Source organism: Panicum hallii, chromosome 2 (assembly GCF_002211085.1).
Source record: "Panicum hallii strain FIL2 chromosome 2, PHallii_v3.1, whole genome shotgun sequence".
Classification (NCBI taxonomy): domain Eukaryota; kingdom Viridiplantae; phylum Streptophyta; class Magnoliopsida; order Poales; family Poaceae; genus Panicum; species Panicum hallii.
In genome coordinates, this window is record NC_038043.1 from 2,535,701 (window position 1) to 2,549,127 (window position 13,427).

General features: G+C 46.0%; 3 protein-coding genes across 3 annotated transcripts; all 3 read left to right on the forward strand.

The window, feature by feature from the left end:
• Positions 1-6,527: 6,527 nt before the first annotated feature.
• Positions 6,528-7,143, forward strand: LOC112880073 (basic blue protein-like). The gene is made up of 2 exons (XM_025944547.1): positions 6,528-6,693; positions 6,803-7,143. The coding sequence occupies exons 1-2, from the start codon at positions 6,528-6,530 to the stop codon at positions 7,141-7,143; spliced, it is 507 nt and encodes a 168-aa protein (XP_025800332.1).
• Positions 7,144-7,672: 529 nt separating this feature from the next.
• On the forward strand, positions 7,673-10,955 carry LOC112881936 (nuclear pore complex protein NUP50A-like). Its single transcript, XM_025946870.1, has 2 exons — positions 7,673-7,859; positions 9,288-10,955. Exon 2 carries the CDS (start codon positions 9,306-9,308, stop codon positions 10,659-10,661), a length of 1,356 nt encoding a protein of 451 aa, XP_025802655.1. The 5' UTR covers positions 7,673-7,859; positions 9,288-9,305; the 3' UTR covers positions 10,662-10,955.
• Positions 10,956-11,617: 662 nt separating this feature from the next.
• Positions 11,618-12,094, forward strand: LOC112880074 (early nodulin-20-like). Its single transcript, XM_025944548.1, has one exon. It carries the CDS (start codon positions 11,618-11,620, stop codon positions 12,092-12,094), a length of 477 nt encoding a protein of 158 aa, XP_025800333.1.
• Positions 12,095-13,427: the final 1,333 nt, after the last annotated feature.

The window sequence follows — 13,427 nt, forward strand, 5'->3', positions numbered from 1 at the left end:
AAAGAGACAATTGAAGCCTTTCTCACAAAGTTGTGAAACCGACAACAAATTGTAACTCAACGAATCAACATGTAAAACATCAGAAATTGAATGCTCACGTGTAATAGCAACTTTACCAAGACCAATCACATCCCCCTTTGAGTTATCACCAAAAATAATATTCTCATTCGAATCTGTAGTTGGGGAATATGATGAGAACATACTCCTTTCTCCGGTCATATGATTTGTACATCCGCTGTCAAGCACCCAACTTGATCCACCGGAGGAGTATGCCTACAAAACAGATTTAGTTCCTTGATTTAGGTCCCCAAATATTTTTGGGGCCTTGCATATTAGTAACAAGAATCTTAGGAACCCAAATAGAGGTGTTAATATGAACATTTCTGTCCTTGCCAACATATTTGGCATACACCTCCTCCTTGCTGTTTTTCTTCAGCACAAAGCATGAACTCAAGCTTTGTCTATATGCATGAGCCTTCGGTTGATAAGAATATCTGTTTGGGGTGGCCCAGATGGTATTCTTCGACTTCTGGGGCTCATTCTTCACTTTGTAGACCTGCTTCTTGGGCTTATCATGAGCAAAAGAAAAGTAGGTGACCTTCCCCTTTCTTGGGGTCGTGACACTGCCGCCCTTCACAGCAGCACTGCTGCGCTTGACAGGCTGTGCTGCTCGGGTTGGCTTTTGTGTCACACACTGTGCAGGTCTATCTGTACCTATCTTCCCTTTGCTGATGAACTGAACACACTCAAAACCATTGATCACTTTGCGACCATTGGTTTTGTTACCCCTTTCATGACCAAGTCCATTTTTGATGTGAGGTAATCTCCCATCCTTGTACTTTGGTCCTTTTTGTTCATCTTTGCCACTTTTATTCAGCATAGCATTGAGCCTTGTAATCTCCTTTCTCATGGCCTCCATGTTTGCAAGGTTAGTGGAATAAACATTCAAATCAACATTATGACATTTTCCACAATCTTGACTAGTGGAGGAAGTAGAGGTGTCCTTTGCTTTAGAAGGATGTGAGGTGCTCTCCCAAAGAAGGTTATATTGCATCTCAAGGTCCTTGTGCTTTTCATCTAAGACACAATACTTGTCATTGAGTGCAATATTTGCCTTCTTTGTGAGAGCATGTTCTCTTTGCTCATTAGCCAAAGCTTTGCGCAAAGAGGACACCTCACTTCTCTCTAATGCAAGAGCTTCCTTGCAAGCAATGTACAGCTTTTCTTGTGCTAAGAGATCATCATCTCTAGTTGTTAGCTCAGCTTGAACACTCTCTAAGTCCTCCAAAGTTTTAGTGATGAAGATTTTAGTTGAAGGGTCTAGTTTTCTAGTTATCTCATTTAGTTCCTCATCACTAGAGACATCATCTTCACTAGAGCTATCACTAAGTTCACTAGAGATATCACCAAGAGATGGTGAGGAAGGAGATGTGGCTTTCAGTTTTATCTTCTCACCCTTTGCCATAAGACACATGTGAGAGAAGTGGTAGTCATCATCATCGGACATGTTGTTGAAGAGTCTTGGTGTAGAGGATGGCTTTTGGATGGCTACGGTTGCAATCTTCACATCCTCTTCACTTGACTCCTTACTCGAATCCCATTCATGCCCAATGTGTGCCTCTCCCATAGGCTTCTTCTTTCTCTTATAAACTTGTTTGTGCTCATGCTTGCCTTCATGATTGTCCTTCTTGTAGTTGTTGTTTTTCTTCTCATAAGGACAATTTGCTATGAAATGCTCGGTGCTGCTGCTCTCATCCTTCTTCTTCTTCTCACCATTCTTGCTGTCCTTAGAGACATGGTATGATACATCATCATCACCATCATCCGAACTAGATGATAGTTCACTTGATGATGCTTCATACACCTTCTTGACCCTTTCTTCTCTTCTCTTGGCTCTTTCTTCTCTTGTGATTCTTCTAGCTTCCTTGCGGCTCAGCTTCTCTTGAAGCTTCTTTTCTTGCTCACGCTCCTCTCTTTTCTTGAGCTTTGCTTCTCTTCTTTCTTTTCTTTCTTTTCTTCTCGTAGCATCGGTGGTGTTTCCTTCGGGAGCATCCTTGAGAGTGGTGTTGCTGGCTGTAGATAGTGACAACTCACTACTACTACCAACATCCTCCATGCGAACTTCTTTTCCCTTGCCACCGATCTTCCTCGAACCTCCACCGGTCTCCATACTTCACGCGGTGAAGCGTATACGAAGCAACGCGGCTCTGATACCACTTGTAGGATCACTGGACCAGTAAAGAGGCCTAGAGGGGGGGGGGGTGAATAGGCCTGCAAAAACTCAACTCCAAATTCTTGTTAGAGGAGAGTGCGGCACTGCCGTGTCGAGTGTGGCACTGCCGTGCTCAGACAGAACACAAATTACAGAATTCAAAACTGCTGAAACAAAAGTAGATCGAGTTAATTCCTAGGCTTCCTGCAGGTGTCAGCAACACATATATGGAACTAGAACAGGGAACACAGCAGTAGATAAATAGATCGGCCTCAAACCTTGAACAAGAACGAAACTAACCAATAAAGTAAATCAGCACGCAAGACAAGGATTTATCCCGTGGTTCGGCGTCGCCACAAAGGCTGGCCTAAGTCCACGTTGTTGAGGCTGCCACAAAAGGCTTGGGCTTCACCACAAAGGTCGGCCCTTCCTCGTTCTCAAGTCAAGAGGGTGAACTCTTGAGATGAGGGGTGATTTTACTAGCTGCAAGAGAATGTTACAGACCTCCCAAGGCTGCCACACGAAGGGGCAAGCTCGAGGGCGACCACTAGCCGGCTAGGAGTGAACTCCAAGAGTAACAGACCCTAGATCCGCCGGCCAAACGTGAACCAAATGCTCTTTTGAGTGGGGGAAACAGTAGATCTGCTCTCCAATCGAAGTTTGCTGCCTTTTCCCTCAAGATTTGGTGGTGGGATGTGGAGATCCGCTTGAGGGGAGAGTTGGGAGCAATGGAGGAGAGAGAGAAGAGCTCTGGTTCTGTCTTCTGCGAATATGAACGTTGGGAAGCCCTGTATTGAGGTCTGTAACCGTTGGGGAATTTATACCCCTCTGGTCCCAGCGGTACATTAAGTGCAGCACTGCCGCACCAAGGCGCGGCACTGCCGCACCCATCAAAACAACTCTGCTGGATATGAAATTTTGCTGGCTGTTTTGGTTGAGTACGAGGATGTGGTTTTCAGGATTTGAGCATTTGGTTCAACAGTTGGACAGTTGTTCTTGGATCCCTCTTTATAGTACGGCTTTCCTTAAACTCAATATTCAAAATATAAAATAAATTAAGCCTTCATGAGTCAAGATAGCCATCAAATAGATTTGGGGGATCCTCCAACCTGTACATCATCCTCTTTTTAAATTACCTGCATGTCATCTCGATGAATCTCATTAGTTCCCTAATTAGGTGGTCATCAACACCAAAACCCACAAAGAGCTTGATTGCACTTACACCTTCACTTGAGCAAGAACCGATCACCAAGAACGGATGCACACAAGCTTCTCTCTACTCAAGTCCTTAATCTTGCTTCTTGAATGATTGAATGAACAAGTACGTGAAATGATGAAGCTCAAGGTGGCTCTTGACTATAGTATGAGTGTTTGGATGTTGCCTGGTGTCAAGAGTGGTAGAATGACCCATTGGAGGGGTATATATAGGCAGCTCACACGAATAGAGCCGTTGGAGAAAAAGCTGCCAGAAGACTGCATAGCGCCGGTTAATCCGACGTACCTCCAATAGTCATCGTCGGTTTAACCGGTGAATGTAAACTACCCCATCTGAAAACTAGCCGTTACAGCTTGGGCAGATTAACCGACGTATCATCGGTTTAACCGGTGAGTGTAGTCATCCATTGATCAACTGAAAAACCGAGTCTCTGGACAACTGCACCGACGTCTCATTTCAAATATCGTCGGTTTAACCGGTGAGTGTAGTTGTCCACTGATCAACTGAAAAACCAAGTCTCTGGACAACTGCACCGACGTCCAATTTCAAACATCGTCGGTTTAACCGGTGTATTGACTTGTCCAGACTCTGCTGACCAAGTTTAACCGACGTATAGAAAAGTTGAGGCGTCGGTTAAACCGGTGTTAAGAATTTTTCCTGATTTTGCCTTTTCTGACTTGAGTCTTGAATGTAATCCAATTATTCTTGAGATATAAGTTGAGAACCACTTATTGGAGCTTCTAGAAACCTGAGTGACCATTGTGTGCATCCATTTTCAAATGACCATGTCCATGCTCAAGTTACTTGGCCTAAAAACCCCTCTTAATAGTGCGATCACTACAAAACTATAAAACCTATACTAACCTAAGTGTCCTTCTCAACCTTATGACACTTAGGACTAGAAAGATTCTTAGTCTTGACATATTATTGAGTTGAATGCCGAGATCGCCTTTTTGAATAATGAAAATTAGGGGCCTCTTTTGACATATGACCAAATGAGCGATAATGATCTATAATGCTGCACAAACTCATTAGTCACAATAATGGTTGTCATTAATCACCGAAACATACCTTGAGGGCCTAGATGCTTACATCTACTCCCTGCAATATTTAGCATATGAATTGAAAGATTTTCAGTTTTTGTGCATGCTTTGTTTAACTTTCTGTTAAACTTATGTAGCTTTCTTTTCCAGTTCTATACTACACGTTCAGTCTACATGGATAATTTGATAGGTAATATTTTTATTCCCTGAGATCCAAAAAATGATAATAGTTGTAAGCTTAGCTACGTACATAATATGTTGACAACTATGTATGTCTTTTCATCTTTGTTCATCCCTCATGTTACTCAGATCGAGACAGTCAAAACACATTGTCAATCATCGAATATTAAATAGTATCCTATCTACTTGGCAGATAAGGAAAAGAATCCCTCAAAAGTTAAGAGACATTTGAAAGAGAGACATCTCCCGAGTTCCTACTAGTTCTTCGTTAAGCGCCACTATGCTTCCGATCCAAATGTACAATTCATGTTTGAGGTATGGTACAGGTAATCCTGACCAACCTTCTGCACGGAGGAGCTGGGCATGGAGGAGAAGTTCGGGCTGTCCATGCCGCGCAAGGTCTCCCTCGAGGCTGTCGTGGAGAACAGGCTCCCCACGCATTGTACGCCGCCCCCATGATGCGCGTGTGGCGCGAATGCATGCTTGAATTCCCCGCATGTATTTATTTATTTATCTCTGCGTATATGCGGCGGAGCATACATGCGTGACGTGAATAATTCGTGATGCGTGTGTTGTTTGTGTTTGTCCGTGAGATGTGTGTATGTTCATTTTGTAACCCATATACTTCTAATCCCCGGACGTATTACTGAGTGCAAACAAGATTTCGTGTCGATCGAGCACCATCATCTACCGGAGTCACTTGCATAATATTTTTAAAAAAATTTAGAAAAAATCTGGTTTATATCCTCGAACTATCACAGGAGTCTTATTTTCAACGTTCAACTACAAAATCGGATAACGTGGGCCATCCAACTGTCAAAACCGGGCAATTTTGGCCCTTTGGTGGTTTCCAAGGTGGTTTTCTATTTTTATAAAAATAAAAAATATTCAATTTTAAACTAAAAAATTAATAAGTAATTTATTTTCAATAAAAAATATGAAATGGGTAGCAATTTTTTTCTAAAAATATAGTCTATCTATTGGCACTGGACTTGTTAGTTATTCGGATCCATTTTTTATGCTCATAATATTTGGTTGCTTGTGGTTATGCCTTTGAATAAATAAGATTTAAATAGAGCAATAATAGATATGTTACATTTTTTAAAAAGGAATTAGTTTCATATTTTTCTGATTTAAAATGAATTAGTTTTAATTTTTAGATCTAATTATAATTTTTTATTTTTTTAAATACAAAACCACATTCGAAACTACCCTAAGGGCCAAATTTATCCGGTTTCGACAGTTGGATGACCTCTCTTATCCTGTTTCGTAATTGAAGATTGAAAATTGAATTGTTGCGATAGTTTAAGGGTGTAAATCGAATTTTTTCTAAAAAAATTTCAGGCGATGAGCTTTATTTATAGCAGTTGGATTGAAAATGAACGATGTGTCTCGCGTTGTTCCTGGTTTCCTGCAGGTCGATGTCAGGTCAGCCTGTCCGCCTGCGCCAGGTTTATGTACGCGCGGGATCGAGAGCTGTACGTCTAGCCATGCAATGCGAGGAAATTGCCAGGAAAACGTCAACCCGGCCCGGGCGCGCGACGAACCGGCGGTGGAAACACCGATGCGTCGCCGGACGTTGTCTCTTTCCCATGTCCCCGCAGTCTTCCATCCAGTGACGATCCCAATGCAGGCTTCGCCTCGCTTTTATCAGCTGGATGCCTGGATGGCGAAACACTCCATTTGTCTTGCGCCTCTGGCGGCGCTACCGACCTCAGACTTGTTCGATCTGGTCTCGTGCTACCTAGTCAAGGCAAGTCTGTGCCCTCTGCTGTATAAATAGACGACGCGGGTGCTTGCCATTGCCAAGCCGCAGCAGCAGCAGCAGCGGGACTGATCGGAAGCTCAGCTCGCTCGCCAGGGAAGAGGCAGCGCAATGGCGGCTCACCGGCAAGTTCTGCTCTTCTTGGCCGTCGTCTTCGCCGTCGCGTCGCTGGCTTCCGCCACGGAGTGGAAGGTCGGGGACGACGGCGGCTGGAGGGCCCAGTTCAACAAGACCGGCTGGGCCGACGGCAAGACGTTCAGAGTCGGCGACACCCTCCGTAAGCAAGCACGCCCCTGCTGCTTATTCATTTTCTCTCAGAAATCGGTGCATGTGTATACTGTAGCTGATCGCCGGCTCGGTTTGCTCCTCCGATTCCTCGCTTGCAGTGTTCAAGTACATCAAGGGCAACCACACGGTGATCCAGGTCGGCAAGGAGGACTTCGCGGCGTGCAACGTGAAGACCAACAACAAGCTCGGCGCCTGGTCCTCCGGCAACGACGTCGTCCCCCTCGACAAGCCCGGCAAGATGTGGTTCTTCTGCAGCATCAACGACCACTGCAACAACGGCATGAAGCTCGTCATCAACGTCGTCGGCGACGGCGCCGCCCCGGCCCCGGCCCCGGTGCAGCCGGCTCCGCCGCCGTCGTCCGCCCCCGTCATGGGCTACACGGCCGGCGCCGCGGTCGCCGTGGCCGGCGCCGTGGTCGCGGTGGTGCTCGCGTTCTAGGACGGTTGCATAAGGATCGTTACATGACTTCATTTCGTGTGTGGTCCGGTCATTTTTTTTTCTTGTTCGGCGAATTACCGTCGTTTGGATTTACATGTACTGCTGCTATGACTCGTGTTTGAACTAGTACTAGGTAGCATGAGTTCAACGGTATGTAACACGGGGCCTGCCTAGTCATGTGTTGTGATTTGAGTTTGCCGTCCTCTGTATTGCCGGCATTAATAAGTTCATTCTAATAAAGTTTATCTCTATAAAAATTTTATTTTTTTTATTTTTTTGAGGGGTTATACACATTTTATTGACCAGAGATGTAAAAGCGGTGTAATTTTCTAGCCTGCATGGTCGTCGGGTTCTCTATTTTTGGGGCATTAAAAAAAAAGTGCACTTCGGCCAGGCTCAGGATAGGCCGAGTTTGTTGTGGGCCTATAAGCCCGACCAGTAGCTTGACGGGCCTATCTTTCCAGGGCCCATGGGCGGGTCTGAGCCTAAATTGAGCTCACGTCTTTAGGTTTTTAGGTTGGGTTTGGCCGCTCCCGACTCCGCCGTCCCTCCGCCCCATCTACCCTACTCCGCAGGCGACGCCAGCGCAAGGCCCCTAGGGCAGGCGACGACGGCGAGCTGTGCCTCCGTCTCCAGCCCTTCCCTTGCGGCCCCGTCGAGTTGCCACCGCCGGCGTCAACTTCACCTGCGGCGAGCTCGCCACAGCTCTCCGGAAGGTACCAATCTGAATTGATCTTGTTCCTGGTCTTTTGGATTTGCCCGCGAAAAGGTCGAGCTTTTGGAGTGGATTCGGGTTCTAAGGTTCGGTTCCTGGTGGACTAGGGTTACGCGTAGTCATGTGTAAGGCCGATTTGTCTGTTCCGGTGTTCGATTGGACTGAGCTTATCGCGTGTTTAGTTGGGTGATTACAGAACTAAGTTTAATTGAGTGAGGGGGGGGGGCTGATTTCATTAAGATAGGGGCATAGTGGTGGTGGTTGATGAATTATGACCCAACTGAAACATAGGGTTGTATTTGCAGAGCATAAGAGACATGTTCCTGTTGGTTTTCTCATCTAGAGTTGAGTTTTCTAAGCAGTTAATCTATTTACTGTAGTGGTTCGTTAATGAACTGGTCAGTTCTAGCAATGCCTCTTTGTTTGCTAAGAACCAAACATGTTCTAGTTCCAAACTCAACATCACATGCCAGCTCCTAATGAACTGATGCAACTTGTAGATTTAGTGAGTTTGAAGGAACTGGAACAGTTTCTTCCTGTTAATGCCCTGTTCCCGTTTGCGTTTGATGGCTTAAATTGGTTAGAGGCTTAGAGCTGCCACTTTTGCTATCAGAAACCACTTTGATTTTGTAATTTCTCAATTTTATGAGAAGTAATGAAAATTGTGAGTGGTTAGATGAAATATAACTTAATTAATGTTTGTTTAAGCATATGAACCTTTGTTATATTGCTCACTGAGTTTAAACTTTGAGGGAAGTTGGAAAATGGATGAGAAGGGAATTGGAATTTGGAACAATAGCCCAAACTGATTCCTGGTGACATACTTGCACTAAAATGGCCCCAGTAGATCAGAAACTTTCCTGTGGACGTTATATATAGAGCAAGCAGAAGAGAGGCTTAATTCCGGGGTTATATTATTTTCATGAATAGAGTTTTGAACATGCTTCGTTGGCTGGGTTATATTATCTAGCATATATATATTTCATGCTATCAGATGTCAGCATAGCTTGCACAACATTTAATCATATTTAAAATTTATTGAACTGTTTGGGAAGGTTTTTGTCCATGACTAGGGTTTGGATGACAAATCTTGTGTGGTTATTGATGCCAGATAGGTTGGAAAAAATATCTTTGTGTTTATTTTGGCCTAGGTAGAACCTATTGCACCATGGTTTGCTATTTGTTCATCCTCAGCATTTCGTAGGAAAGTTTTTCAAGGTTTCTTCAGAATGTAGATGGTTTGATGGGTTATCAAGATAGCATGCTAACATGTAAATGCTGTAGTATAAACCCTATATTTTAGATTTGACTCTACATTTTCATTTCTGAATTGTGGTACCCTTGTGGCTTTGTGTCTTATGATTTTTTTGGCTCATTAAATTATTTCTTTTTGCTGTTTTCTTAGTTTGCGCTTATGTTTGAATTTCAGGTGCTGCCAACTTGGAAGATGGCAGATGAGGAACTAGCTCCAAGCTCTAAGAAGAGGGTTGCAGATACCCAAATCAACAAGGATAATCCTGAGCCTGATGATGACGGACCAGAGCAAGAGATGGGTACGTTCAAGAAAGCTAGTGAGGAAGTAATGGCTTCCCGAAGAATTGTAAAGGTTCGGCGCCAGCAGCCATCATCAGCACCTTCTTCTAATCCTTTCTCTGCAATCAGATTTACCCCAAGTGATTCTAGTGCCCCTGTCCAAGAGCCTCAGCCTTCAAATGTCAAAGCTGATGAGGGCAGCAATGGTAGTGGGAAAGATACTTTGTCTGTGCCAGACAAGAATGAAGGCTCTGGTGAGGTACCTGAGATTCAGAAGGATGAATCAACTGTAAATACTGGTGCCACAACTGAAGCTCCACATCTACCTATTGAAACCAGTGACAAGGCAGAAGGCACAAAGGATGGATCTGTTGGAGACAAAGTGGTAGTCGGAGAACCCAACAAAGGTAACAACGTGCCATCTGATGTCGAGAGCAAAACAAAAGGAGGAGATGCTGAAGAAAAGGAAGGGGCAGATGAAGCTGAAAATAAAGATAAAATTAGCAAGGATGATACCTCCAAGAAAGATGGAGGTGAATCGGAGACCAAAAATGGGTTGTCTGACGAGCAGAAAGATGCTGATAACAAAGGGCAGACATCATCAGCAACACCTCTTTTCTCATTCAAGAATCTGTCAAGTGGTCAAAATGCCTTCACAGGTCTGGCTGGAACTGGATTTTCAAGCTCATCATTCTCGTTTGGTTCAGCCTCTAAAGATGACTCAAGTGCTGGTACCCTATTTGGTTTGAAGACTGATGGTTCTTCGTTCCCTTCTTTTAATCTTGGTGCTAACAACTCAGCTCTTGCTACTTCAGCAGAGGCACCCAAGAAATTTGCTATGACAGAGGGCCCTGTTGAAACTGGTGAAGAAAACGAGAAGGCGGTATTTACTGCTGATTCCGCTCTGTATGAATACTTAGATGGGGGCTGGAAAGAAAGAGGAAAAGGTGAACTGAAGCTGAACGTCCCTGTATCTGGTGGTGAGAGGGCTCGGCTTGTCATGAGGACCAAGGGCAACTACAGGTTGGTCCTGAACGCAAGCCTCTACGAAGACATGTCGCTCAAGGACATGGACAAGAAGGGCGCGACCTTTGCCTGCGTGAACAGCATCAGCGAGTCGCAGAGCGGCCTCGCCACGTTTGCCCTGAAGTTCAAGGACACCGCTACCAGGGAGGAGTTCAAGGACCAGGTGGAGGCTCACAAGACCAGAAAAGCACCTGAAGCACCGCTGAAGACGACTGAGAACTCGCCCAAGGCAGCGGAGGTCTGAAGCTGCACTCGAGTCACACTTGCGCATCCTCTATACGTGTCCAGGAAGGAGCTGGAGAGGTACTGTCAGTTATCGCGGAGTGTTTAAGTAAGAACATCGTATCATGCGATGGTGTTCTTAGTTCTGGTTCATACGGTTCCCTGATGCTGCTTTTGGAACAGTGGGTAGCCTGTCGAACTTTCATTGTTACAGCCATATTCTTAGTAACCTGGAGATGAGACTCTTGGTCTATATGCTTTTGTATTATGCTCCTTTACGCTGTGTCAGTTAAGATATGCGTGCCGTGTTAGCATAGCCTTCCATCGTGTGTGTTTCTCTAGCGCATATCTGTTCTACAGCATTCCATTGGGCACTATACTACAAATGCGGACAGCATGATGCCGGCCGGCGCCATGGAACAGCGGCTTCGTAGCAGCATCATGCTCGGCTCCCCTTGCATTGCACTACACTAATAAGCTCTACCATTCTGCTATAAATGCATGGCCTTCTCCATCTCACGCTTGCAATGCCGGCCACACACAGCAGCCAAGGACGCAGAGACGATCAAGCTGAGATAGCAAGAGACCCAAACACTATCCATGGCTTCCAGCAGCAGCACGCTGACTTGGCTCTTTGCCGCGGCGGCAATGGCCGCTGCCTTCCTCCCGGTGCCGGCCGTGGCGGAGATCTTCCTAGTGGGGGACACAACTGGCTGGAACCTGAGTTACCCCATCGGCTGGCCGGAAGGGAAAACCTTCAAAGTTGGCGACAGTCTAGGTACAAAAAAGACACTTTTAATTTGTTTCAGACTTTCAGCGTAACTTCACCATATAAACCAATGATCCATGAAGGAACACAATACAAGAAAACTTCACCATATAAATAATCACCATGATCCAATTATTTAATAAAAAAACTTCATCAGAATCCAAGCATGAAAATCTGTTTCATAAATGCTAAAGCCACTCTATCGATTAATGGCCCATTCTCTGCCGCATGATGCGGTGTTCGACTATCCCAAGGGCCAGTTCACGGTGACGGAGGTGGACAGCGAGACGTTCAGGGAGTGCTACCTTCAGGGCAACACCGTCCACGAGTGGACCTCCGGCCACGACGTCGTCCCGCTAGAGAACCCCGGGCGGCGCTGGTTCTTCTCCAGCCTCGCCAACCACTGCGACCTGGGGCTCAAGCTCTTCGTCAGCGTCGCCGGCGGCAGCGCCTCCGGGGCCCCAGCGCCTGCGCCGGAGCATCATCAGCCGCCTAATCCGGCGCCTTCGCCTGTCAACGTTCGTCCGATGTCTCCGGCGCCCACGGCGGTGTCCCCTGCGCCCACTCCGGAAGCTCCTCCGTCGCCGGACAAGTCGTCCGCCGGCTTGAACTGCTACAAGATCGGCGAGGCGGTTGCTCGGGCGGCTGTCGTGGCAGGCGCCTTTGTCGCGGCCGTGTTCGTGTAGTTCGAGTCATCGTCGAGCTCTGATCATGGTCATGGACGCGTATGTGCGCCGGCATGTTGTCGTGAGCGCCGCGTTGGTTTGTTGGATTAGTTTTTCGTTTGGTCTTGTTTGTACTGTACTTTTACTGGACAATGTTTGAGGCAGCTAGAAAAAAAAATGTGGGACAAATACATTTCAGCCAGCAAAAAGATGAACCTGGTGTTTACTGTTTGAGCCCACAATGTTTTCATGAGCTATATCACCCTTGTAACATATAGGAGGTCTCTTTTTGGGCCAAAGGTTTTCGGCCAAACTCTTATTGACATACTAGGAGCACATAGTTCAAATTCTAATGTGAATTTCTCCTAAGCTTTTAGTAGATTAATCCTTCTCTTGCCCAAATATGTCATAAAATTGTAATTTAGTTTAAGTATATGATTTGAAGGTATATCACAATTTATGAACTTTGGTGGGTGTCAGACCCGGGGCCACCGGGCTGGGCATGTTACGGAGTTTAAGAGATTAAGCCCGTCTTATCTCTTATTCGTTTTGTTTATCTCTTGTTTATCCCGTTTAAATAGGAGATAGAGCTAACCAACACGGAGAGGATCTATTCGAGACCAGTTCTGGTGTGATCCCTCGGAGGGGGTTGGTTAGCATCTTTGTAACTCTGACCCTTCGGATATATAAGGGAGGTCAGGGACCCCCCTCAAAACAGAAGATCATTAGGTCAATCTACATCAAAGAGAATACAAACCACCATACAGGACGTAGGGTGTTACGCTCCGTGCGGCCCGAACCTGTCTAAAGTCTTGTGTTCTTTGCACCTTCGAGTTCCTGATCTCGGCGTTCCCTCACCCAAAACTTACCACCTTGGGTATATCCCTCGGTGGGCAGCCGGTTAAACACCGACAGCTGGCGCGCCAGGTAGGGGAGCGCGTTGAAGATCCACCGGCGAGCTCGATGGCATCTTTTAAATTCATCAGGTCAGTTCCCTCTCAGGGTACGACGCTTGTTTTTGGCTCGTGGGTTTGCATCGCAGATGGTGCGGGCAACTTTCGGCGATTCCTCGTCGACATGACGCCAAAAACCGTCGCTGCGGATCTTCGCAGCGGCCTCGACAAGCTTGTCGACAAGCTCGATAACTTGTCGCTCCACGCTTCCGCGGCACAGGTCGAGATGGAATCTGTTCCAAGCTCGACTTCTTCTGGTGTCGCGACAACTTCTCCTGGTTTGGACTTGTTCCAATCTAGGGATTCGCATGGTCGGACTCAACCCGGCTTGTGCGAATCGGCCACTGATCTTCAGGAGGCTAACGCGCCTGGATCCCTCTTCATGTTAGAGAAGGATCTGG